Source organism: Arachis hypogaea, chromosome 3 (assembly GCF_003086295.3).
Source record: "Arachis hypogaea cultivar Tifrunner chromosome 3, arahy.Tifrunner.gnm2.J5K5, whole genome shotgun sequence".
Taxonomy (NCBI): Eukaryota; Viridiplantae; Streptophyta; class Magnoliopsida; order Fabales; family Fabaceae; genus Arachis; species Arachis hypogaea.
This window is the reverse complement of record NC_092038.1, coordinates 3,193,032-3,219,617: the sequence shown is the minus strand read 5'-3', so window position 1 is coordinate 3,219,617 and position 26,586 is coordinate 3,193,032. Positions and strand designations below refer to the sequence as shown.

The 26,586-nt window shown below is 36.1% G+C and overlaps 5 protein-coding genes and 1 pseudogene across 15 annotated transcripts; 2 read left to right on the top strand and 4 right to left on the bottom strand.

The window, feature by feature from the left end:
- Positions 1–341: 341 nt before the first annotated feature.
- On the bottom strand, positions 342–2,430 carry LOC112788445 (metal tolerance protein B). 3 transcript variants are annotated; one of them, XM_025830440.3, is made up of 2 exons: positions 2,111–2,430; positions 342–1,629 (listed from the first exon to the last, which is right to left on the bottom strand). In XM_025830440.3, the coding sequence occupies exon 2, from the start codon at positions 1,522–1,524 to the stop codon at positions 361–363; it is 1,164 nt and encodes a 387-aa protein (XP_025686225.1). In that variant the 5' UTR covers positions 1,525–1,629; positions 2,111–2,430; the 3' UTR covers positions 342–360. The 3 variants fall into 3 exon arrangements, with proteins under 3 accessions (XP_025686225.1, XP_025686226.1, XP_072082033.1); XM_025830441.3 differs by having other exon boundaries at positions 342–1,543; XM_072225932.1 differs by having other exon boundaries at positions 342–1,537.
- A 1,012-nt stretch (positions 2,431–3,442) lies between these two features.
- On the top strand, positions 3,443–7,398 carry LOC112788418 (elongation factor 2). 2 transcript variants are annotated; one of them, XM_025830438.3, is made up of 6 exons: positions 3,456–3,518; positions 3,680–3,725; positions 4,091–4,141; positions 4,226–4,313; positions 4,396–4,789; positions 5,110–7,398. In XM_025830438.3, the coding sequence occupies exons 3-6, from the start codon at positions 4,139–4,141 to the stop codon at positions 7,154–7,156; spliced, it is 2,532 nt and encodes an 843-aa protein (XP_025686223.1). In that variant the 5' UTR covers positions 3,456–3,518; positions 3,680–3,725; positions 4,091–4,138; the 3' UTR covers positions 7,157–7,398. The 2 variants fall into 2 exon arrangements, with proteins under 2 accessions (XP_025686224.1, XP_025686223.1); XM_025830439.3 differs by lacking the exon at positions 3,680–3,725 and having other exon boundaries at positions 3,443–3,518.
- On the bottom strand, positions 7,243–8,647 carry LOC112788487 (tropinone reductase homolog At5g06060-like; annotated as a pseudogene).
- A 689-nt stretch (positions 8,648–9,336) lies between these two features.
- LOC112788471 (tropinone reductase homolog At5g06060) lies at positions 9,337–10,944 on the bottom strand. The gene is made up of 5 exons (XM_025830442.2): positions 10,647–10,944; positions 10,353–10,560; positions 10,028–10,244; positions 9,844–9,950; positions 9,337–9,735 (listed from the first exon to the last, which is right to left on the bottom strand). Exons 1-5 carry the CDS (start codon positions 10,832–10,834, stop codon positions 9,547–9,549), a joined length of 909 nt encoding a protein of 302 aa, XP_025686227.1. The 5' UTR covers positions 10,835–10,944; the 3' UTR covers positions 9,337–9,546.
- Positions 10,945–13,637: 2,693 nt separating this feature from the next.
- On the top strand, positions 13,638–14,416 carry LOC112769063 (uncharacterized). The gene has a single exon (XM_025813462.2). The coding sequence runs from the start codon at positions 13,772–13,774 to the stop codon at positions 14,348–14,350; it is 579 nt and encodes a 192-aa protein (XP_025669247.1). The 5' UTR covers positions 13,638–13,771; the 3' UTR covers positions 14,351–14,416.
- A 1,275-nt stretch (positions 14,417–15,691) lies between these two features.
- Positions 15,692–26,131, bottom strand: LOC112788362 (protein PLASTID TRANSCRIPTIONALLY ACTIVE 16, chloroplastic). 8 transcript variants are annotated; one of them, XM_025830433.2, is made up of 14 exons: positions 25,859–26,131; positions 25,607–25,696; positions 25,296–25,418; positions 24,760–24,927; positions 24,564–24,650; positions 24,314–24,426; positions 23,736–23,783; positions 23,590–23,649; positions 22,611–23,354; positions 22,210–22,371; positions 21,964–22,107; positions 21,662–21,859; positions 20,694–21,583; positions 20,089–20,435 (listed from the first exon to the last, which is right to left on the bottom strand). In XM_025830433.2, the coding sequence occupies exons 1-13, from the start codon at positions 25,877–25,879 to the stop codon at positions 20,941–20,943; spliced, it is 2,601 nt and encodes an 866-aa protein (XP_025686218.1). In that variant the 5' UTR covers positions 25,880–26,131; the 3' UTR covers positions 20,089–20,435; positions 20,694–20,940. The 8 variants fall into 8 exon arrangements, with proteins under 8 accessions (XP_025686222.1, XP_025686218.1, XP_025686220.1 ...); XM_025830435.2 differs by having other exon boundaries at positions 21,662–21,850; XM_025830434.2 differs by having other exon boundaries at positions 23,590–23,646.
- Between the last annotated feature and the right edge of the window lie 455 nt (positions 26,132–26,586).

Genomic DNA, 26,586 nt, shown 5'->3' with positions numbered 1-26,586 from the left:
AAGGCTACTTTTGGACCAGCCTGCTTGATAGAATATATGATCCCTTCTTTTTAAATCTCCTTTTCCCCCATAGATCAAATCACTTGCCTAAAGTATAGCAACCAACCAACTAACCTTGTATATTAGTTAGAATCGGCTAGCTTCTGTGCAAATACACTAATCATTTTGATGTTTATATTAAGGAAGCAAATAACGCGGCATTATTTATCAGAGGTTAACACTTACACTTGTTTATCAAAGGGAAAGGATGTCTCTGTTTTTTTCGTGTACAAACGAACAAGACACATCCTGTGAAGGTTGACAACTATGCATCTGTAAATACGTGAAAGGAGAAACAATCAGAGAAAAAAGTATGTAATCTCACTCAATTTGTACGGTTACATGTTGTATTTTATATGTTTTCTCACAATGATATCTAATCCTGCCAAGTAAATCAATGGAATTTATGCCAGATTCAGCTACTACATGACAAGATAGAACAGTTTTTCCAACTGTTATGGCCCAAACGTGCAGGTCATGAATATCTTGCACCCCCTTCAAACTTCTGAGGTCATTTTCTAGTTTCATGACATTGATCTCACTTGGTGTCCTTTCCATAAGAATGCCACAAATACTCCTAAGCATAGGCATGGTAGTTCCCAAAGATATAACAGAGAATATGAGTGTACATACAAGATCAACCACCAACCATTCTGGTTTAGCCCATATTATGGCTCCAGCAATCATCACTCCGATAGATTGAATCATATCTGTAATCACATGCAAATAGGCACCCTGCAGATTTATGTTCAAGGCATTAACATTTCTCTGATTACTTGAAAGAAGGTTAAGGTCCTCTTCATCAGTTACTTTAGCTAGTTCCTCCTTCCCATGATCATGATCCAAGTGTCCACAATCATGATGATGATGATGATGATGACTATGATTGTGACCATGATGATGGTCATGACTATGACTATGATCATGACCAAGCCATACAACCATGATAAAGTTAAACACAAAACCAAATGCTGCAATTGCAAACATGAGCGTTCCATTCACCCTGGCGCTGCGATGCACAAGTCGACCTATTGCTTCGTATACTAAAAAACCAGATATCCCCCAAATTATCTGCACAGATAAAAGTGCAGCCAAAACCTCAAGTCTATTGTATCCAAAAGACTGATGCGGTGTTGCATCCCAGCCAGAAGCCCATACTGCAAAGAGAGAGATGCAGAATCCTCCGATATCAGAAAGCACGTGTGCCGCATCGCTGATAACAGCTAGGCTGTTGGCCTTTATTCCACCAAATGCTTCCACAAGCATAACAATGGCATAAAAAGCTATGAGTCCACAGAGTTTCTTTGCTGATTTCGATGACTCCTTGGACGCCACCAAACTGTTCTCGTCCCTGGAAAAAGGGCAAACAGAATCGCATACTGACTTGACAATTATTGGAGGAACATCGGATTCCTTAGAGACACTGTGTATCTCAATTTCCAGCTTGGACTCTTCTTCCAAGACTGGAGCTTCTTCTAGCTCCATTCGCTTCAACAAACTGGTTCTACCAACAAAACAAATGAATCATTCACCAAAAGTCATCTCCCAGGACTTACCACATTTATATTGTATGATTGCCAAAATCAACATCTGTCAAAAACAAAGCTTTAGATTGGGTAAAGGCCGTGTTTGTTGGGTTCATAGAAAGTTTGACAATTTCCAACTTTAAGGGTCAGTAATTAACATAAAATAAGAACATTAAAAACATGCTAGTTATTAGCACTAGTGGAGGATCAATAACAATTTGACAACTTCAAACGGAAGAAAGAGGTCATTGCCATAAAATAAGAAGAAAAAAATGACATATGAGTAGTAATACTTATTAATGAGGATTAATGACTAATTTGACAACTTCAAATTGAAGAAAGAAGTTTATAATTCGAGGGTCGTTGGGAATTTGAGAAAATCAGAGAAAGAGACAAAGCTAAGAGCCCAAATTCCACACATTAAAAAATGTAAACACGTCTTTTGAGTGACCAATCAGAACAAACAAATGTAATCATAGAAAGTAAAAGATGTTGTTATAAGAACAAATTTGCATAGAGAAAACAAGAAAAATTTAAAACAGTACCAGAGTATGATGTTAGAATCTGTGGAGAAGTGGAAAGCCTGAATTGGAAAATGGGAATTGTGTCCGGGGAAATATGAGAAGGAAGAGGTATGAAGCGATCAGATCAACTCAAAAAGTGTGTGAGCGTCATCGGCGGAGAGTTAAAGGCGTGTGTTTGGATTGAAAGGGGCTAAACGTCGTTTGGAAGTGTTCCGACGGAAGCCCCAACGAGCGTTTAGCTCCCAGCGAGAGAGAGAGAGAGAGAGAGGGATTGACAGTAAAAACTGCAAGGAATGTATAGAGCGGAAAAACGGAGCTTAAAAAAAAAAGTAATAATAATTGGTCTGATTTCATTCCATATACTATATATTATACAAAATATATTATTTATACATTAAATAAGTTATTAAAATTACTCACTTATATATATAATTTAATTTATTTTTAATATATATTTATATTTTAATATATATTTTATATTAATAATTAGTTTTAGTTGTTAATTTTAATATATATTTAATATAATTATATATTATATTAATATTTTTAACGTTCAATTCAATTCATCCCAAATGATAAAATATACTAATATTAAATTTTTAATAATTATATATTATGTATATCACTCTATATAAAAAATTAATTATTATATATTTATATTTTTTTAATTTATTTTTTATTTATTTTAAATATATTTTATATAATTATATTAGATATATATTAAAATTAATTTTTAAAATAAAATATAAAATATATATTAAAAATAAATTAAAAAATATATATAATAATTAATTTTAATTATTAATTTTAATGTGTAAATAATTTTTTATATTTTATATTAGTAAATGATTTGGTGGCTATTAGTTGTATGTAAAAGTAGTATAGTTAGCTGTTTAATTTACTTAACTCCACTGTACTGTTGAAACAAGATCAATAGCCATTTATCTAAAATATTACCGCTTGAGTAATAATCATGAGGTATTTCCCAATGATTGGTCGATCTAAATGTGGCTTTTCAACCACTTAAAAATGAATCAATTTGAAGCTCATCATAATATTTCATACCAAATGAAATGCAAATTAATTGAAACTAACACACAAACCTAATACTTTCAAATAAAACATAATTTCTCTTGCTGCTTAATAAATCAATATATCGATATCAATGTCAAATGCATGGATACAATATCTTTCTTGGGCCAACCTTATTTTTTGGTCGTAAAAGAGGGTTTGAAAAGTGTGAAGCCCAATCTCATTATTATTATAACTGAACAACACCAGAAACTTCTGGCGCTAATGACTCATCAGAATTGAGTCACTATCCAACTAAGTGAACTAATCAACTAACACATTATATAAGTCAAGTAGTCAACCATACATTAAAAGTAAAGAGGCTGCACGTAACTTCCCGCTCTTTCTCTCTTTCCAGGTCCGTTTTTACTTCACAACAGTTGTTCTGTGTTGCTCTTAATTTCATCTAATTCATGTTTCAATGAATCATGTTGTCAGATGTTAATTACATGCTAGTTTCTTGCTTATTGACACATTTGATGACCGTTTTTGTTGTTTCTTGTTTTTTTGTTTGTTAAGAAAAAAATATTATCCAGCATGTCTTCCATCATCTTCGTGCAACCAGGTTTGTAGTGTCTTCACAGCTTTTTGATGATCTATTAAGATTACTTGCTTTTTCTTCATATATATGTTGTTTCCTCTTGCTGTTTCACGTATGAATCGATGGTTGCTTATAGTGCCAGAATCTGATCATATTTTTCCTTTCTTCTTTGTTCTTTACTCTGCATAATAAGCTCGTTTTTTTTTAATTCCAGTTTCATAAGCTGCTAGATCCATGCACTACTACCACTGCCAATATAGAAGCTTAGATGTTTCCCCTTGTTTGTATTTAGCAGCTAGTTATTTTCTGTTGCTTATTTATGAGGGTGTATCTTGTATTCAAGAAGATTATATTAATCTTGTAATCTTTCTCAATTTTTTCTCTGGCAGTCTTACATCATTTCAAGTCCTTTCGGTGGAAAATAACACTCAGTCAAGATGGTAAGTTAATAAATTAAGGTTATTTATGAATTTTTATTAGATGAATCTTTATCAACAATTATGGATTTCTGTTAATTTTTGCAGGTGAAGTTTACAGCAGAAGAGCTTCGGCGTATTATGAACTTGAAGCACAACATTCGCAATATGTCTGTTATTGCACACGTTGATCACGGTATGCGTCGATGTGGCAGAACGAATTCCAAAAGTGAATCGATAACATTCTTTTATTGATGTTTAATAGTTCCATGTTGCAGGAAAATCCACTCTCACTGATTCTCTGGTGGCTGCTGCTGGTATCATTGCAAAGGAAGCCGCCGGCGACGTCCGGATGACGGACACACGGCAGGACGAAGCAGAGCGCGGCATCACAATCAAGTCTACCGGAATATCCCTCTATTATGAGATGACTGATGAAGCTCTCAAGAACTTCAAGGGAGAGAGGCAGGGTAATGAGTATCTCATCAACCTCATTGATTCCCCTGGCCATGTGGATTTCTCATCTGAGGTTACAGCCGCATTGCGCATCACCGATGGCGCACTCGTGGTGGTGGATTGTATTGAAGGTGTCTGTGTCCAAACCGAAACTGTTCTCCGGCAAGCCCTCGGCGAAAGGATCAGACCTGTTCTCACCATTAACAAGATGGACAGGTATCAATTATGAGAAAGTATAGGGAGTCAATGGAGTATCTGTACGTACAATGGGGATTTAGGGATGTTCGATTCAGTAGGATATCAGATGTTTATTATCTTGGTATCCGGATGGTTATTCTGGATAGTATGAGTGTATTGTGTTTGAGAAATTAGTAGTATTTTGCTTTGGATGTTCATTTTTTAACTCGGCTAAATAAATAGCTCGTTGAACACATTGTACAAATACTTCATTGGCTCCCTAGCGGGATTCTTATTATTAGCTTTCAGTTTGTGAATTGGTTAGAATTCAGTTAGATTAATTGAATAGTTGATGACAGATGCTTCCTTGAGCTTCAAGTGGAGGGAGAAGAAGCATACCAGACATTCCAAAAGGTTATTGAGAATGCTAATGTTATCATGGCTACATATGAAGATCCCCTTCTTGGTGATGTTCAGGTCTACCCGGAGAAAGGGACCGTCGCGTTCTCCGCCGGTTTACACGGCTGGGCGTTCACTCTGACCAACTTTGCTAAAATGTATGCTTCTAAGTTTGGAGTTGATGAGTCCAAGATGATGGAGAGGTTGTGGGGTGAGAATTTCTTTGATCCAGCAACTAAGAAATGGACAACCAAGAACACAGGCTCTCCAACTTGTAAGCGAGGTTTTGTTCGGTTTTGTTATGAGCCAATCAAACAGATGATCGCAACTTGTATGAATGATCAGAAGGACAAGCTCTGGCCTATGCTGCAGAAGCTTGGTGTTACCATGAAATCGGAAGAGAAAGAACTCATGGGGAAACAATTGATGAAGCGCGTAATGCAGAATTGGCTTCCAGCAAGTAGTGCACTTCTTGAAATGATGGTGTTCCATCTTCCATCCCCTTCAAAGGCACAAAGGTACCGTGTGGAGAATCTCTATGAGGGTCCTCTCGATGATCCTTACGCAACCGCCATCAGAAACTGCGATCCTGAGGGACCGTTGATGTTATATGTATCCAAAATGATTCCTGCTTCTGATAAGGGAAGGTTTTTCGCCTTCGGCCGAGTGTTCTCCGGCAAGGTCTCGACCGGTTTGAAAGTAAGAATCATGGGTCCGAATTATGTTCCGGGACAGAAGAAAGACTTGTATGTGAAGAATGTGCAGAGAACTGTGATTTGGATGGGGAAGAAGCAGGAAACTGTTGAGGATGTTCCATGTGGTAACACAGTAGCCATGGTTGGGTTGGACCAATTCATTACCAAGAATGCAACCTTGACAAACGAGAAGGAGGCCGACGCACACCCGATTCGCGCCATGAAGTTCTCCGTTTCGCCGGTGGTGCGAGTTGCCGTGCAGTGCAAGGTAGCTTCAGACCTTCCCAAACTTGTTGAAGGCCTAAAACGGTTATCGAAATCGGATCCCATGGTAATGTGCACCATAGAAGAGTCAGGGGAGCACATCATCGCCGGGGCCGGCGAGCTCCATCTTGAGATCTGTCTGAAGGACTTGCAGGAAGATTTCATGGGAGGTGCTGAGATAATAAAATCCGACCCTGTGGTGTCGTTCCGCGAGACTGTTCTAGAACGTTCTTGCCGTACCGTGATGAGCAAGTCACCCAACAAACATAACCGTCTCTACATGGAAGCAAGGCCAATGGAGGAAGGTCTCGCGGAGGCCATCGACGAGGGCCGAATCGGTCCAAAAGACGACCCCCAAAACCGGTCGAAGATTCTCTCGGAAGAATTCGGATGGGACAAGGATCTGGCCAAGAAAATCTGGTGCTTCGGACCGGAAACCATTGGGCCTAACATTGTGGTTGACATGTGTAAGGGTGTTCAGTACCTGAACGAAATCAGGGACTCCATTGTAGCTGGATTCCAATGGGCTTCAAAGGAAGGAGCACTGGCCGAAGAAAACATGAGAGGAATCTGCTTTGAAGTCTGTGATGTGGTTCTCCACGCCGACGCAATCCACAGAGGTGGTGGCCAGATCATTCCAACCGCAAGAAGAGTATTCTACGCGTCGCAGTTAACCGCGAAACCGAGGCTTCTGGAACCGGTTTACCTTGTTGAAATCCAAGCACCTGAACATGCACTGGGTGGGATATACAGTGTGCTGAACCAGAAGAGAGGCCATGTGTTCGAGGAAATGCAGAGGCCTGGAACACCGTTGTATAATATCAAAGCTTATTTGCCGGTGATTGAGTCCTTTGGATTCTCGAGCACTCTCAGAGCTGCCACTTCCGGTCAGGCTTTCCCTCAGGCCGTGTTTGATCATTGGGATATGATGTCTTCTGATCCGTTGGATCCTGGGTCCCAAGCTTCTCAGCTTGTTATTGATATTCGTAAGAGAAAAGGCTTGAAGGAGCAGATCACACCTCTCTCTGAATATGAAGACAAGCTCTGAACTCACTCCTCAATATTAATATTGCATGTATCAATATTTATATTTATGTATGAATAAATCAGTTATCCCTGTAGGGTTTGGACTGAATAAGTACCTATATTAAATTATGAAACTTAACCCATATTATTCATGGATGATCAAATTATGTTTATTCATGGATGATCAAATTATGTTTTCTAACACATTACAAGGATATATTTGAACACTACAATCATCACATACATGATATTATTAATGCAAAATTCAGCCTATGGTTCTATGATGATAGATCCTTATTTTCGAACAATTAAATCATACAAAGTAATAGGAGGTGCATTTTAGAAGCCAAAGATATTTAGACAGCGTTGACAGTTAAGCCGCCATCGACGCAAATGGTCTGTCCAGTTATGTAAGAAGCCGCAGGCATGCAAAGAAATGCTACAATGGAAGACACCTCCCCTGCCTCTCCCATCCGTCCAAGAGGAGTTCGCGAAACAAAAGCATCCACCAGTTTCGCCTCTCCGTCTAAGTTTAATACCCTTTCAGCCAGACTGGTTTTGATTGGCCCCGGTGCAATGCAATTAGTCCTTATGTTATGTTTTGCCCATTCACATGCCAAATTCCTTGTCAGTTGGTTGATTGCTCCTGCAACCAGTTATTAATCCCTCTTAGAATCTCATAATCAAAAGACACCAAATCAGTCAGTGTATTTGTGTATAAATACGTGTGTTGTTTACCTTTTGCTGCACTGTATATGGTTCCTTTCATGTCTACTCAGACCACGCCTGCAATGGAGGATATGAAGACTACGCTTGCAGCCTCTGATGATTTGAGGAGTGGATATGCAAGCTGGCTTATGTGGAAAGCAGATTCAAGATTCGTGCTCACAAGGAATCTGAAGTCTTCCTCTGTGACCTCAGTGGTCTCCTTTTGAAAATTGGTTCCAACATTGTTCACAAGGATGTCAAGTTTGCCGTTAAACAAACCAGAGACTTTAGCAATGAGGTCTTCTCTCTGCGGACGAGACGCCATGTCACATACAGAACCTGTGACATGGTATCCTTTTGCACTCCATTCATGTAAGGACTCATTAAGTTGAGCTTCGTTCCTAGAACAAGTGTGTACCCTGGCCCCTAGCCCTGCCAACTCTTCCACAATAGCATACCTAATATTTGTTCATTGTTGCACACAATGTTAATAAGCTTATTAAACAATAAAAATACATAATTAAGGTGCAAGAAGGGGGAAAAAATGAAAGATGAGAGGACTAGAGAGGAACCCGATTCCTTTGGATCCACCAGTAACGAGGGCTGTCAACCCTTGAAGGGACCATCTACTGCTTTTGCTACCAATGTTTGATGCTTCAGCCATCTCTCCTTAATTAATTATTTCTCTCTCTCTCTCTGTTTTTTAGTTACAAAATAGCCTTTTCTTCCATCTTCCTGAATGGGCTATATATAGTAGTTACATGAATGTGACACTTAAATTTATGAATTATGATTAGCCAGTGAAGAAAATTCTAATAAATAACCTTGTCCTATATGTACTTGTTATATTTGGAGCGGCTTTTACTTATATTTTTCTTGGGAAACTTTCCATCAAGCACCTAATTATTGTTTTAATCTAACACTAAATTTGATCAGCACTTTGCTTTTACTTTTGAGACGTGGAGAAGAAAAGGAAGCTATTCGTATACTATATCGTAATTGCATGCGTAACTTGGTTCAGTACACTGGAGAATTCAATTTGGTTCGGCTACGGCATTTGATAAAACTTTCAAAAAAGTGCCCATTGAGGTGATCAAATCTGAATGATACACTTGAAAATGCCTATTGCTATTTGTTTCAAACACTTTTGTGCTCCTCATTGGGTCAAGTATTAACAACCAATGCTCATACACCATGAATAGCCAAACTACATAGCATCATAACACACAAACACTGTTTCTTATTATTATTACTAACGTATATTGTGATTATCAAGAGAACAAAGTGGCTACACTAACACAAATATCTAAAACGCATAAGGACACTCATCATGATATCGCATAAATGGTTTATCCAGTGATGCAAGAGGCTAAGTAATATGATTTAGTTGCCAAAACTAGGGGTGGCGGGCAGGACAGTCGCCCCGCTCCACCTGATAATAGGTTGGCGAGCTTAGTCCGCCCGTTTTAGGTTTCTGTTTTTTAAGAAAAAAAATTACTAAATCCATTAAGCATTAAATTTCATAGACATTTCAATAAAGGGGAGATCTCTGGTGGCGTATCCGTTAACCGAGTCAATCGAGAGATTTCGACCCGTATACCACCGATAGCCAAAACCATTTGTTAATAATTACAAAATTTGAACATGTGCCATTTGGTTCTATGCTCAATAATGCAATCCATGAATGGTAGAGAAGACACATTCCTATGTATGAGTTGGGTAGAATCCATTTACGGTCATCCCTCCATCAACGCAAATAATCTGGCCAGTGATGTATGATGATGCTGGTAAGCACAGAAAAGCAACAACAGAAGACACTTCTGCTGGATCTCCTAGTCGCCCAAGTGGGGTTCTCGAATACACCTCTTCCACATACTCCTTGTTGCTCAGCACCTAAAAAAAGTTACCATGCCACGGTGAACCCTTGTTGCTCAAATCAATGTCATAGGTAGTTTAGCTCATCCTAATTTGTGGTTACAGGATAAGGAGGAAGACAATTACTTTTTCAACCATTGAGGTTTTGATGTACCAGGGTGCAACTGCATTACTCCTTATATTGTCCTTTGCCCACTCACAAGCTAGATTCCTTGTAAGTTGATTAATTGCTCCTATAAACCAGAAAACGAGACAGACATTTAAATTTTATTACTCTATACTAACTCATCGACATTACTGCATTAGTTACCTTTTGTTGCTCCTTGAACCGACATGGACTTCAGGGAGACGAAACCAGAAACCGACGAGACAAACACAACACTTGCAATTCCAGATGCTTTCAGAAGTGGATATGCAAGTTGGCATATATGAAAGGTGGACCCTAAATTGGTATCCATGAGTCTGGAAATCTCTGCAGTAGTGAGTTCTGTCATTGGTTTCCTAATGTTTGTCCCTACATTGTTTATCTATACCGGTATTAAAGTAACAGTTAATGTGAATTCAAAACATACACAACAGTGTTAGCTGGGGAATAATATCAAACACATGATATGCAAAGAAAGAAGAGAGCTTACAAGGATGTTGAGTTTCCCTTGGAATTGAGAACACACAGAGTCCATCAGCTTCTCCCTCTGATGAGGGACAGAGACATCGCAAACAGAGCCAGTAACATCAAAACCAGAATCATTCCATTGGATGAGAGACTTGGTGAGCTCAGCTTCGTTCCTTGCACACGTGTGCACTCTTGCGCCAAACCCAACCAGTTCCTCCACAATGGCGTGCCTTTTTTTGCAGAGAAAGTGAAGGGGTCATTGTGATGAATGAATGAATGAATGAGGAGTTTGAAAGATGAGATTTTGATTAGGTACCCGATTCCGCGGGTTCCACCGGTGACAAGGGCTGTCATTCTTTGGAGAGACCACTTGGGATGTGTCGGCGGCGCGTGCAACATGGTGATCGAATTTGAATGTGAATGTGATGTTGTTCTTCTGAGTTTGGAGAGTGATAGTGAGAGTGATGGAGTATGGAGAGCAAGTACACCTTGAGGTTGATGCATCTTACTCTTCTCTTGTCTCTTTCTAATGATTATTGTCTAAACGTGCCACCATGTCTTCTTTCTCCATTTTAAGGAAACTTGCGTTGAATTACTGTAAACTCAGTTAACACATTTGTTCAAATTAAGAACTAACATGTTTAATAAAAGAGCAATGCTGGGGCATCAATATTTGTGATTGGTAGTCATCAATTAGTTATCAATAATAATTTGATGGTGTGAGATTGATGTGAGATTTTATCTAATAACTCATTTTTTTCTACTGGTTACATGCTAGCCAAAATACAATAAAATTACTGGATTCTAGATTTTTTCTTAATAAAAACTAAATTTTCAGGCTTTTAATGTAGGATACCTACAATATTTTTTTTTACTTAAATTGTCTAAATATGAGTGTTGAAAGATGAGACCTACCTTTTTATAAAGTTAAAACATGTATTATTTGTAGATAATAGATATCATAAAGTACATTTTTAATGTATTATTATTTTTCCTTCCTCCTCCTCTCCCTTTACTAATATTAACGAGTGTATTTAATATAAGATGGACATTCATATTAAGTTTTAAAATTTATAATTAAAAATTATTAAATAATTTAATATATTTAATTAAATTATCATCTAATAACTTTTAATTATTAATTTCATAGCAACTGTATACAAGTTTTTATCTTAACATACAATATTTAAAATCAATACAAGATTGGTATAATAATATCAATAGTTTAACTAGAGTTTAGATCCTTAATTTTTTTTCAATCAATACTACTAGTAAATTTTTTTAATTTTAAACTCTAAATTTTAAATTTAAATTATAAATTATAAATAGTAAATTAGTTAACTCTAAATTCTCAAAAAAATTAAAAATAATTTTATAATAAAAAATTAATTAATATTAACTAATTAAAAATTAATTTTCTATACTTATTCTAATCTCAAGTATCATTTTCTATAATGATATTACCAAGTTAAACGCTTAATTTTAAGACGGAATTAAAAAAATTTATTTTTTGTATGTGGCCAATAATGGAATCAAATATAAATCTTAACATTCACATAGTTTTAATAAGTTTTATCTAAATAATATATATCACAAATCTCAAATCTCATATTTCTTAAAGATATGTGATAGTTATCACAATTCTGTTAGATAAACAATAAAAATTATGAATAATATTAAATAATAGACTATATTCTAGATCCATTAAATATAAATAAATTTAAACTTTAAAATTAAAATTATTTTTTTTTAATTTATTATTTAGATTATTCAAAAAAATGTATACTTTCTCTATAAATATAGTAGTGAATTTCCATCATTTTTTTATATAATTTTATTGTAATTTTTTATTTTTGACATTAAAATTTATTCGTAAAAAGCTAAAAAATCTTTTATATCATAAAAAAAAGTTACAAGAGATATGCGTAAAAATTAAAAAATAATGCAAAACTGTTTTCACACACACACATATTATGTCCTTGACCAGAAGCACTGATGTTGGCCGTATATATATATATATATATATATATACGATAAACTTACTTTATGATAAATGCATGCATGCATACTGTAACAATAATAGTATATTATTGTTTATTCACTTATTGAAGGTTGGAAGGAGAATTGAAGCCCCATTTTGCATCGACATTGTATGAATTCTCGATATGTCCAACTTAGCCTAGTGAGGGCTTTAGTCCATAGTTAATTAGTTTCCACGTGGAAGACGTTTAGTAGAATGTTTAAGAATTAATTAATTTGTTTGTTGTACTAAATAATTAATTAATTATATTGTAGCATGTTGACACAAACTATGCAAAGATATAGTCTTCTTCTCATCTACCAGCCTGCACAGTACCCTATGTTGCTCTTGTTTCCATTTTAAACATACAACATCATTTGCCACAAACTACTAAGTCAGATTCAAATTCAATAATATTCGAGACGGCTAAACACACAAACGTGTTAAGACTACTTTGACTGAATTAACTACTTATTAAACTTACATTATCCAATAATAATTAAAAAATCCACAGACCATAATATAATATAATATAATATAAATTTATCTTTCAATTAATTAACTGGACGAATCGATACAAAAAGAGTATACATGCATGAATCGCAGCGAACTTATCAATACTCATTGTTTTAAAATTTGGGACGATTATAATTATTAGTTTTTGAAAACTAATTAAATACAACAATCTTAACGAGATCATGTTGTAAGCGGTTGCGTGATTCCTATTATGACCAGTTCATCAGCAGCATATGCTATGTTATATATATAAGATAGCAATTCATTTTTAAGAATATATATTATAATAATATAATAATAATAATAAAAGATTGATTCATCGGATATATTAAGCGATCGCCGCTTGGCCCTGATATTTTATTAGTAGTAAGTTGGTTTGGTAAATAGAACTTGAGCAATTATTTAATGAATTTATTAAATGAATCCAAATTAAACAAGTGGACGTACCATAACAACTTAATTACTAAGCAACCCCTCAGAGGAACATCTGCTTGTATGAAACTAATTACCGGAAATTAAACTTAATATATTATTAAAAGAAAACATAGCTGTTTGATTGTAACGTTATGTGTTTTAAGAAACAATGTAGAAGCCAACGTAGGTAAAAAGCTACACGCCAAATTGCAACAAGACAAGCTGTTCCGAATTCAGTGACCAAGTTTGTCTATTTTGTCCTTTCATACAACTCAAGCTGTATAGCAATCGTTCCTTAAAAATTCATTTTTAATGGTGAACTTTGTCTCATTTTTAACTATAATTAACAAAATTAATTATCATGTATATATAGAAGGTGAAGTAGCTTAATTAAAAGCATCCCTTGTATTTATATTTATATATATAGTTGACTAGTACTATCTCTATACATATATATATAGTTTGAAATAAAGTTGAAAGTAATTGATGAAATGGAGAAGCAATCAGATGATGATCAAGATCATAGAAGAACAGCAGAAAAGGTTGTTGTGAGTAGTAGCAGTGATTATGGGAATGAAGTGCAAGCAGTGAATAATGTGAATCCAACAAGGTCATATGAATGCAACTTCTGCAAGAGAGGCTTCTCTAATGCACAAGCACTTGGAGGTCACATGAACCTTCATAGGAAGGACAAAGCAAAGATCAAAGAGCAGCAACAGTTTTCTTCTTCTTCTTCAAATCAAACTACTCATCATCAACAATTTTTATTGGAGGGGAATCTTGGTAGTAACAATGATAATAATAAAGAGCTTTTGAATGTGCCTCATCAACCAGTTATGGACGATGAAACCAATAATAACAATGTTGTGATGATGAGGCAGTTACCACTCTTTTCAGAATCATCATCATCACCTCATCATCATCTTCAACAGCAAGAGGATCAAATTTCTGGTCAACAAGGTCCCTCATCATCTTCAGAATTAGACCTTGAACTAAGATTAGGGCTTGAGCCTCCACAAGGATCTAATTCATCATCAGCTACAATAACGGGTACTAGAAAATTCTTTTGAATTTAATAATACTGTTCTATATATAACAATAATAATACATATATACACACATGGTGATTATATTGATTTGTTTGTTTGTTTTCCAAGAACCCTTTTTTCACTTTTCTTGGTTCAAAGAATAATTCATTTTCTTTTTTATTTTCTTACCCTCACAATAGTCATTTTAGCTCAATTATCATTGTTATTGTTTGTTGTAAACTCTAAAGGATATATGAGTTTAATGTTGTAAAATGATGATCGAACGAAATCTGCTACTTCAATATAATAATTCTGATTCTTTATATATATGTATATATATCAAATCCTATTAATATTTATTGTAATTACGACAGAAGATATACTTAATTTTCTCAGAGTTATTATATGTTTTGTTTTGCCTGTTCAAAATTATATACACAGTTAGACTTTACAAATTAAAATGCATGCATATGATGTATGTAATATTGGGAAGTAATACGATGTATGTATATATATATATATGTTACGGTATACTATATACTGATGATAATTAATCTGCATGAGATATTTTATATCCATTATAGTTCACAAAATGATGATGTGTTATGTGAAATTATTACTTTGGCTTTCACTAATATATATATATATCATTGAGTACCATCGGCAATAACTAGGTAAATCTACTTAAGTTGCGTGTTTGAAATACATGGGATTCAAACAATGCAAGTACATTAAATTAAATATTAGTTTTAATTCAATTTTAAGACAAGAACATTGTATAGGTCTCTTTAGGCACTTCCATAATTAACGTTGCCAACTTTTATCAACAACATATACCCAGTTCTAAATTTTCCTCTTTATTCTTATACTCCTATGTGTTATCTGTTCGTTGTAATCTATAACGCTCATCCTGGGCAATTGATAAGAAGAAAGATGGAAGGATTAACAAGTTAGTGTATTTCCTTAATGATAGAGAAATCAACACTTTATTTAAATGTAGGCACTCATTTTATTATCTTTTTGAATAGAGTGTTGGCTTTTATTTAATTTATGTATCTTATATTTAATTTATGTATCTTAATGATAACGTACCTTATTATATTGTTTTCCTTTTCATTTAATTTCATGGTTTGAGCCATATTTATTGAGAAAGCAAAGTGTCAACCATTTTGATTCGAATCAGATTTTCCATGTTCAATATCTATATTCGAATAAGGTCAATTAGGCCAAAAAGTATATACACATATAAAAATGCAGAATAGATATCAATTCAAGCAAGGAATGAAGCATACATAGTTATCGCCCTTAATAAGAAAATCAAAGGGAATAATTCATGCACATTTTTTTTTTACATGGAAAAATGGTATCTGAAGCATGATGCTATTTTCACCAAACTGAAAACATGTCTCTCAAATATTATTAGTTCATGGCAGTTTATGTAAAACAAAGTGAGAAATTTGAGAAGCTAAATCTGATCTTACATTTTGCCCCCTGCTAATAATATTGTTACAGGGTCCTTAATTAACCAATTACAACCACAAAATTATCTTGGCATGAAAATATAGAACTTTACAAAACCATACACATCCCCAACCAAATAATCTGCATTAACATCGCATACTCATACAACAGATTTTAGAGCTGCACAAAAGCATGTTCAACTTTTCCTCTAATCATCGTCGACATAGATAGTTTCTTGCTTGAATAGGCCACCAAATACCTTCCTCACCTCTGTGGGTTTCTCTGCTTGCTTTGGCTTTTCCTCCTTCGGTTTAGTGGTGATGTTTCGAGTACTTGTTTGCTTCACAACTGCCTTGTTAGGCGTAAGGCTCCGAGCCTTGGCCTGTCCCCGAACAGTGGCCAGTTTAATATTTGGTTCCTCGTCCTCACCGGCGTTTTGAATTGAGGCCGAGATCTGTGAGCTAAACTTTTGCCAGGAAAGCCCTGCTCCGAAATCTTTGGCCTTGCTGAAGAGGCCTTCCACTGAAGCCCCGGCAGCCACTGCCTTATCTTGAGCTTCTTGAGCTAGACTCGCAGCACGGGCTTCTTGCTGCGAAAGCTTTTTCACCTCTTCTTCCAGCTTCTTTGTTGCTTCTGCAGCTTCTTGGGCCTTTTCAGCAGCCAATCTTGCCTCCTCTTCTGCTTTCGCTTTCTCGAGCACTTCAGCATAGGCTTTCCTTCTTCCATCCTCAGGAATAGTGCTGGAAAGAAATTCAGAAAATCAGATAGAACAACACATATTGATCTTGTTGTATACAGATAAGAGAACAGAACAACTAGATGCTTGTTACTAATTTACCTAAACAATTCATCTACACGCTTCAAGGGGGCTTCTGGACTTGTATACACTTGCACAACCTGTTAAAGATTTGAAAACAAAACGATGAAGAAAGTAAATTAACAAACAGAACGTTCAATTTTTTTAGCTTTTCAAATACTTTAAGGCTGCACATGCATGCTAGTTGTCTCGAACAGAGAAATCAACCATAACAGTTGTAATGTAAAACCGATGATACCTTGTTTTCTGCCACCTCTGTGTTGGAGAAGACATCAGCAACTAAGGATGCTATCTTGGACTTTGCAACCTATAATAAACATTAAAGATAAACCATCACTTTCTTATAAACAATTGCCTACAAATATGTAAAATTAAGAATGTAAAAGGAGGATTGAGAAGACAAAATTCCATTTAGATACTATCGCATACATTACATTACTTTATAGTCGCTTGCACTGGCGCTCCCTTCGCCTAACACGACGACATTATAAGAGCTCTCCGGTGAGAAATCATCGGTTAAACTGGTCTTGATGAAGGTATACTTGACATCAGTCTCAATAACTTTCTGCAAAAACTCTTGTATGCTCAATGGTTGATTCTTGGAGAATATATTGTTGAAGAATGAGGTGATGCCATCAAGGACATTGTAGGTTGAGGTGGTGGTGGCGTTGTTGTCATCGTAGATAACAGCCACGTGGCCTACGCCGGCGAGCTGAGCAGCCTGAACTACTTGCAAGGCGTCAGCTGTGGAGACCTCTGCCGTTGGACCATTCTCTGTTGGCCCAATGGTGACAACAACTTTGCTGGCATTGCCTATTGCTTTGGCTATGGAGTCTGCATCATCAAAGCTTGATTGCACAGCATTGAGACGCTTTGCCTCTTCTTTTGATATGATCTGCAGTAATCAGCAATGGAGTGTGGGATCACATGAACTAAAATTAATCAATTCCATCCAATACCCCAAACAATATCCAAAATGCTATATATCATGTATTTATACATGTCAGCCATGTAACTCATTTTCAATTTTTGTGTACACGTGGCTTGGTGGAATAATATAGAACGCTTAACTTCATCTTATTGCAACAAACTCCAAATCCAATCATGCTTAAATATCTAAATCCTAATAAAATAAAATAAAAAGAAAGAGGAAAAGATATAGCTGATGAACTAGATGATGTGTATTCTTAGTTTATATTGTCAAGTGTGGAACGAATAAGAAGCTGACCTTGTATTGAGCAGCAAGACGAGCAAGTTCTTGAGCAGCACCAAGTTCGGGAACACCAGCTCTGACGCTGAAACCTTCTCTGAGAAGTGTCTGAGAAATGCGAATACCGGCCTGGCCGGTAGCACCGGCAACAAACACAGTGGAAGGGTCCTTCCTTCTTGGGTTGCCAAATGACAAACCAGGTGAAGAGGAAGAGGAAGGGTTGTTTACAACAGGGATCAATGACGTCACATCAGGTAACTTGCCGAAGTTGAAACGGAAGGGATTGGAGTTTGATGAAGCTTCTTCACCATCATTATCATCATTATCCTTGGGTTTACCAAGCCTGAGTGATGGGAATGGACCATTGTTGTTACTCTTAGCTAATACTCTCAGCCTTTGGTTCCTGGGGAGGGTGAACCTTGTTGATGAGTGAGGTAAGAGAGATGAATTGGAAGTAAGAGTTGGAGCCATGGATTAAGGACCCTACTCTACTACTCCTCACCCTTCTTCTTGTTCAAATTGGATTTTGAATAAGTGTAGCAGTTTCTCATGAGGAGAAGAGAACATAGTGTGTATGCTTTAGGATTTCAGGGATTAATTTTGTTTGGTTGTTATGAGAATCATTATCTGGATGGAAGAGGAGCGAATGGGGTGCAGCCACGTTGTCACATTTTATCCAGTTCCACATATCTCCAACAGTCCAACACCAAGCATTCCAATTTCCAAAGATCAATAAAAACGACGTGACTACACTCTGCTTACTACATTTCTTCCATAGCTTGTGCTGAGTTCTTAAATGAGCCTAGGCCATAGGCCATATATAATTCATTAATTTGTTTATAAAAGATTCTTTTTTTCCATTCAAAGAAATAATATTTTAATCCTTTTAAATGTAACTAATTTTCTTCTTCAATATATATAGTTGGTTTTGTTTTTGGAGCTTAGATAAAGTGTTGATAAAGGATATTTCTAGATATCGGAAGAAAATTTGGAAACATCCGTAATAATAGAAAACAAAATTTCCAATATTTTTAGCATTAAATTAATATTCCAAAGTATTTATAAGAACCAAAATTCATAATATTAGCTCAACATTTAGAATATATAAGAGAAACTTAGGCATTAGATTTCCACAAGATAAAACTGGCGCTTACTTGAATTAACACTTCCTATGCACGCAAATAATGAAATAAATAAAAGAATATTCTAGAGTTAAAACTGAACGTATTATAGATAAGAAAAGATTAATGCGTTAAACAAAAAAATTAATGTAGTTTTCATTCATAAAGTTAAAATAAAACTGAACGTCAACAAACAAAGAATATTCTAAATGCCATAATTCTACCACTAATTATATAGCATTTAAGGTTATGTTTAGTTCCAAATAACATACAAAGTATCATAGATAAGAAAAGAAACTTGATATAAAAATATCTCGCATTAACACATGATTCAAAGAGAAGTCGCATTCAAAAGATGCATAAACAACCTATCCTGGATTTAAAGGGGAAAAAAAGGACAATAAAAAAGCCAACCAAAAAAGTTAAATTTTTACCTGGTTTATCTAGCTTGAGAAACCAATTTGTTCAATCTTTACAAGTACTAATAAAATGATATACTCCAAAAATAAAATAGTGTTCTGATTCATTAATTGTGCTTTATATTGATATTAGTATAAAACCACTTTTTTAATTTAAATTTAAAAAATGAACAAAATAAAAACTAACATCAAACTGACTCATTTTTTGAATGGAATAAAATGAATGACACATAATAAAAACATTCATTTACTCTCCGAACACAATTCTGAATTTCTTAACTGTTAAACTAGATAATGGTATATACACAAACGGGGAGAAGGAATTCCGTCATCCCTTGTTCCGGATTAAAATGTGCGGTCCAAATACGCCATGCTAAATGTTAGCACAACTGAAAGTGTGCAAGCAAAAATCATATCGCGTCACACCCTTGGTCCCTCTTACCCTCCTTCTAACTCTTTATCACAGATCATGAACACATACAAATAAGGAAAAAGGCATAATTCTACTAAAAGCCTTAACACTCGTAGGGAATCCAAATGCAGCCACCAAATAACATCCAAGTTATTCAAAGCACTAGGAATGCAACAAGTCGCCCCGAGACCAACTTAACCAACAGCACAATTTCAAACAAACACTTGCCGCATTGGCATTGCCAAAAAAAAAAAAAAAAGAAATGAAGAAACCTTCACTTGGACACAGCCTTAACACACACACCTATCGATATTAATGTAAGTTGGCAAGAATCAGCACGAATCAGCACACACACAGACATATATATAAAATTAAGTACATGTATTACAGTATACATATAAAGTCATGGAGCTGTATCAAATCTCAATCATCAGATGGATCCGTTGAATGACATCATGGAGAATTCCAGAAAGGAGTCTAGAATAGCTCCCAACAATAGATACCGGGCTTTGAAAAATAATATTTACTACAGCCTGGGCTATGTTAGATACAACGGATTACTTGTTAATATCATCTAGAACCTGTAAAGTCTGCAAAAGAATGAGAACTTCACCTGTATTTAAGTTCAAAATATAGGTCTGCATATTGTCTGGTCACCAGGTCATCTAGAGCTGACATAAATTTCATCTACCAATTGACCAGAAAGCTAATTTAGTATCGACCTCATCAATAACATTCATATAAGACCTTCAGGATTAATCTAGTCTAAATATGAAATAGTCAAGAAAAAGAATCACATCAGATCCCTAGGGAACTGTTGTGAAGAAAATAAATGAGGAACTACTACAGAACAAAACAGCATCTTAAAAAAATAGGAGACAAGGCACCCAAATGCACACCACCCAAAAAACGTGAGATTCCCAACTAAGGGGAGACAAACATTACCAGTAAATACAGGGCAATGTCTGCACAGAGTTGCACTCAACAGATTTGCTCAGAAATCGTCATTTATCCATTTCAGCTGCCAGCATTAAAGATAGACTACATCAAACATTTACCAACAAAAAAAGAGAGGAAAAAAAGCATACGCATTTCTAAATCCAAGTTCCTTAATCTTTAAGCTGCTAAAAAATAACAAGATATTTATCAAGAAGTTTTTTGAAGTAATAAAATCAAAACTCAAGTGATGTATTCAGTTATTCATGCCCTTCTTTGCTTTGAGAGATTCAAGAGCCTTATTCCGCAACTCAATCTCAAGCTTCTTTTGTTCAGACAACATCTCGTCATTATCACTACGACGATGATCCATTCGTTCAGCTTCCTCATCGTCTGAACTATAGTCAGTTTTACCCTTCATTTTCAGCTTCTCTGCCCGCCGTTCTTCCCTCCGGCGTCTTTTCTCTTCCCGTCTTCGACGTTTCTCCTCCTTCCGCAGCTTCTTCTCCTCCTTTTTCCTCCTCTTAGCATCTTTCCTGTCCTCCATTTCAGAATCAGAACTATAATCTTCATCCGATGACACAACTTTTTTCTCTGACTTTCTATGTTTTCTCTTTTCCTTCCCTTCCCTTCTATGTTTGTCACTTTCCTCAGAAACAGAATCATAGGAAGCACTATGATTGACACGATCAACTTTTCCAACTAAATCTCGAGTTGCTTCTGATTTGTAGCGCCTATCACTATTTTTTGCATAGTTTGAAAGAGAATGATCCTTGTCATCAGACTTCTTAGTATCTACAGCATAAGATTCATGAGGCTTCTCACTGGAATAACTTTCTTTATTCCTTGGCGATTTAGGTCGCACATAAGATTCATCACCTTTTCCAGAAGAAATATCACTGCAAGAGAGGTTGCATTATCAAAAATGTATGCCATGCACAGAAATTTAGAATAACTGCAGTATACCAAACTATTACCCTTTAATCTCTCGCCCTTTCCTACTCCCATCAGTGTTATCATAGTGACGAGACCCAGAAGAAACGCGACCAGCTGCCATTTCGGGAGAGAAATCTTCCTCATCATGAAACTTTGCAGGTGAGTTTTTCCGCTTACTAACTGGGGATAAATACTTTGTTCTCTTTCCGGATGACTTTGAATTAGGATCTCTGTTGTCTCTACCAGAGAGAAAAGAAATCAGACAATTCAACAAATTTATCAGAGTAACATACTCCAAAATGAAGCACAATCAAGTATAAAGTTATGCAATTAATATTCAAACCTAGAATGGTATGTTCCTTCTGCATCTTCGCTTGTCTCTGGGCTATCATGGCGAGGTTTCTGGGTTCTTGGTCTCTTTGGAGGACTCGAGCTTCTTTCATGGGTCAACTTGTCTCTTCTTTGCCTCACCGGGCTCTTCGGTGGACTAAACATTTTCAATAACCAAATAAAAGTGCAAACAAACCAAGTTAGAGAAAATGATCTGTAAGTAAGAGCAACAAATAAGATTTTATTCAAAAAATACTACCTCCTGTCTTCACTGCTATTCCTCCTCCTTGGTTGTGGAGACACTGATCGTGGTGGAGACTTCTCACCTGACGAAACTGAGTCCGGCGATTTAGTGCGTGAAGCTTTATGATCCTTATCTTTTGGGTGTTGATGCGCCACAGGTGACAATTCTTCCGGTGTTCTGCAACAGGTATCCCCACAAATTTATAAATTTCCTTGGAAGAACAAACCCATTAAAAGAATAACATTCTGCACAATTTTTGCAGATCAAAGCTGGTGTTGGTGTAGTGCCACTAACATTTCTGGCAGTAAACTCTAGACCTACTTCAAAATTGTGCAAATAACTCTATTGGAAATGTTTCATTTTAAAAGTTATACAACATTATTAAAGCAATCTGCTGAGTAACAATCGTTAAATACCTGACTCTCCCCCTAGAAGGCTGCACAGGACTTCTTTGACGTCTTGACGAAGTTCTCTTTACTGGAGATGTAGATACATGCCGTGCTGGGGACTGAGAACTCCATTCATTTGGAGGAGACCTCCTCGGAGAAGGACTTGGTGATCTTCTCTTAACAAAACCAGGTGATCTACGCCGCAGAGGAGATGGAGATCTGCGTTGTGGACTTTGACTCCCGTCCCTTCGACGTATGGGAGAAGTGGATTGCATGGGAGATCCTGATCTAGACCGTAGATGGGTTGGAGGCATTCGGCGCACAGGTGGAGATCTATACCGCGTGATGGGAGATCGACGTCGCAGTGGAGAGGGTGACCTTTGTCGCCTTACAGGAGAGGGTGATCTGCGTCGACGCACTGGAGAAGGTGATCTACGTCGACGGATTGGTGAAGGAGATCTACGTCGACGCATTGGAGAAGGCGATCTGCGTCTTTTCACAGGAGAAGGTGATCTGCGTCGACGGTAAGAGGGTGAACTACGACGGTAGGGGGAATGCATTCTACGTCGTAGAGGAGAAGGAGATCTATAAGTTGAGCGGGATCTAGATCTTCTCCTTGAATATGGAGGCCTCCGGTAAGGGGATCGCCTAGGTGAATACCTCCGAGGAGAAATGGATCGTCGTCGTGGAGAACGGCGAATCCTATCAGAAGATGGGGAGCGTCTTCTAGCTTCTGGAGACCTGGATATACTCCTCGATCTATGTCTACCACTAAATAACACAAACTCATTAACCCCAAAACAACAAAACTAAAGGAAAGTTAAATGTGCATGATAACACTGAATAAGGGAAGAGCATATAAGGGATAAGAAATGAAACAAATAATTACACCACATCAAATTATACTAATATACGGCAATAAACCAATATATAGTGTACAAGCACATAAGCTATATATAATAAATAAAGTAAAAGGCATACTAAGCTATCAATACAAAAAGCATACCCCGAATAGCTTCGTGAATTTGAAAATGATTTACTCATTGACCTTGAAGGCGAGCCTCTGCTGAAGATAGCAAACAGCAAATATTTCAACCATCAAAATAAACATGGGAAGTCTATTAAAACAGTGTTTATTTCTAAATGTGTTACCGATTAGGCGAAACAGAAACAGCAGGTGAGCGGGGGGACCTAGAAACCCTGCAACAAAGCAGGCAAATAATTTAATCTTTCCATCCAAAGATCAATGTAATATTCAAATAATGAAGCTTAAACCCAAAGGGAAGTTCAAAATAAATGCTTATGGTCTCACCGGATAAAAAATACACTCCTACCACACATAACACATCAAATATCAAGAAATAATATGTATTTTGAATGATTCATAAATAGAAATTGTTTAAACTTTTCTTCCAGTCTTATAATTGATTTTAATTTACAGGAGATTAAAGGTTTTCATGGTAAATTCAAAGCTTTGGTACAATAGTATATAGATTAGGGAACTTCTGTAAGTCAGGCTTGAATTATGCCTATTTTACTGTGGTGCATACTAGGGATAGAATTCTAGGTTGTCAACTAGAACAACGCCAAGCCACTTTCACAATGTGTCACTTTGCAACTTCAGGAATACACAAATACAGCCTCTATAAAATTGAAAATCCTAGTTTATACTGTGAAATTTGATGCAATATATTTAAAAGAAAAATAAGCAAGGAGTTGTCCCATTTAACCTGCTCCTTCCTCTAACACCATTCCTCTTGTCACTTTCTTTTCCATCCTGAACATAGTGCCCTGTGGTTGAGTCCAAAGCAGTATCATTATCCTTCGCATCAAATCCACCGTCCTACAGTAGTTTGAGGTAAAGGACATGAACCCAAATAATTGCAGAAGCTAGCTGAACGCCATGAAAACATGAATAAAGTTAAAACAAAAGTCTCAACTTTATAAAACGTAACTCCAGCACGGAAAAGGTAGTATTACCAGTTTTTTCAGCCTCACTTCCATGAACTCTCTATCTTCTTTCTCTCTTTTCCTCTGAATTTCACTAGTTATTTTATCATTTTCAACCTAAAGTAACAACCCACAGGAAGCAACTTACATCAGAAACACCCCAACAAAAGTGATAGAGGAATTCGTCATGAAAGTTCAGTAATGGTATATCAGGACTCAAAAGTACCTTCTTCTTCCGGAGTTCTTCTTCTTTGGCATCCAAGAACTGCTGAGGAACACCACTGGCATTTTTCTGTGCACTGAGAAGAAGCGTCCAAAGCTCTTTCATGAACTTTCCAGTGTTTTTTTCCATAAACCCAGTAAGTTGTATCTGGATTTCCTTCCCATTCACTTCCTGTGTCACAAGAAATAGAATGTGACCAACCCAAAAGAGAGGAGGGGTGGGAGTACTAGGTGGTGTCATTAGTGTGTACACATTAAAGATATTTCATTCTTAAGTGGGGACAAGGTTGCACGATCAAATGCTAAAAGCAAAATGACATTATATACAGAAATGCAATCCCGATTTCAACCAATGCACATGAAAATAAAATTATCAAAGATGTGAAGATTCAGCGAATGACAAATAGAAAATTTTAGACTCCAAGAACACCATATAGCCAATAAAACTTGTGAAGCGGAAAACTGAGGAACACTACAACAATGACAATAATAAGATTCAGCGGAACAAAAAGAACAACTAAAACTTAATAGATCAGTTACCTTCGCATCAAGCAGACTGTGTATAAAGTTAATAAGCACTTCATCTTCGAACCCGAGAAGCTCAGTCACCCTTCTGGTGATCCAAGGCTTCATCACCTCCATGTTCACCTTTGTCATGTCCACCTATACAAACCATTGTTTTTCCAAAACTGAATTCAAAACAAACTAAAACCAACTAATCTCACCAATTTCACACACACACACACACACACACACACACACACACACACACACACACACTAATCCTTGTCGTCCCAAACCCACAAACATTTCCCTAGAAACAGAAAATTGAAAAAAAAAATAAAACGAACCAGGTGCTCCAATTCGGGGGCAAACTTTTGCGACTTCAGCAGCTTCAATTGTTTATTCGAAAACCGAGTGTCCTGATCCGCAGATGTGCCCTATACACACAAATTTCAACAATTACAGTTAACTAAGTAACACGCATCAATCCGTAATTAGTTAATATTACAGAGGTTATTATGAAATCCAAAGCACACGAGATCTGAGAACTGTTAAGATTACTTAGCCCGAATCAAGGGTAAGATATGAGCAAAATTTACCCGAAAGAAACCGCCCGACATCTTGTGAAATCGACCTCGATTCGGAACGCAGAGAGAGTGTGTGTGGTTGAGATTGAGCGTGAGAATATGCGTTTAACGGCGGAGATTAATCGAAGAGTGGGGTCGTGCGGCGAAGCAGCTGCTCCTTCTTCTCCTTGTTCCCCTCTGCGGAGTGCGAAGCTGAGCTTAGAGGGTTCAGAAGCTACTCGAAGAAGCAAAATGCCCTAATTTTAGTTTAACACGATGTGCCATTTTTACAAACTATCCCTTCGCGTAATTAGTTTTACGATTTTACCCTTAAGTGAATCAGACAACCGATATTTTTTTGCTGTTACCTTGTTTGAACTTATTTGGAGATAATATTCGATCTAGTGTGAACTTGCATTTGATAATTTTAGTTTCTAAAATTTTAATTATTTTTATTTAATTTTTTAAATTTTGTGAACATAATTTATATTAAATTTATAAAATAATTTTTGATGTATACATGTTAATGTAGATAGATAAATGTCATGTTAGATTTTATAAAATAATATTATTTTAATTTTGATATTCAAATAATTTAAAAATATTTTAAGTAGTGTTTAACTGTTTATTGAAAACTTTTTTTAGAACAAATAATACGTCATCATTTTGAAGTTATTTGATCACTAAAATTAAAATGACGTTATTTTACAGATTTTAGCATAATATCTAGTTGTTTATATTTGTCCTCCATTAATGTTTAT

Coding starts and splice junctions, on each gene's coding strand:
- LOC112788362 (XM_025830433.2), bottom strand. CDS start 25,879: ATGTCGGGCGGTTTCTTTCGG. Junction 25,419..25,606: donor CCCCCGAATTGGAGCACCTG/GTTCGTTTTATT, acceptor TGGTTTGTATAG/GTGGACATGACAAAGGTGAA. Junction 23,650..23,735: donor GTTTCTGTTTCGCCTAATCG/GTAACACATTTA, acceptor TGCTATCTTCAG/CAGAGGCTCGCCTTCAAGGT.
- LOC112788445 (XM_025830440.3), bottom strand. CDS start 1,524: ATGGAGCTAGAAGAAGCTCCAGTCTTGGAAGAAGAGTCCAAGCTGGAA.
- LOC112788471 (XM_025830442.2), bottom strand. CDS start 10,834: ATGCATCAACCTCAAGGTGTACTTGCTCTCCATACTCCATCACTCTCA. Junction 10,561..10,646: donor GGTGGAACCCGCGGAATCGG/GTACCTAATCAA, acceptor CTGCAAAAAAAG/GCACGCCATTGTGGAGGAAC. Junction 10,245..10,352: donor AAGGGAAACTCAACATCCTT/GTAAGCTCTCTT, acceptor ATACCGGTATAG/ATAAACAATGTAGGGACAAA.
- LOC112769063 (XM_025813462.2), top strand. CDS start 13,772: ATGGAGAAGCAATCAGATGATGATCAAGATCATAGAAGAACAGCAGAA.
- LOC112788418 (XM_025830439.3), top strand. Junction 4,314..4,395: donor TATTGCACACGTTGATCACG/GTATGCGTCGAT, acceptor TCCATGTTGCAG/GAAAATCCACTCTCACTGAT. Junction 4,790..5,109: donor ACCATTAACAAGATGGACAG/GTATCAATTATG, acceptor AGTTGATGACAG/ATGCTTCCTTGAGCTTCAAG.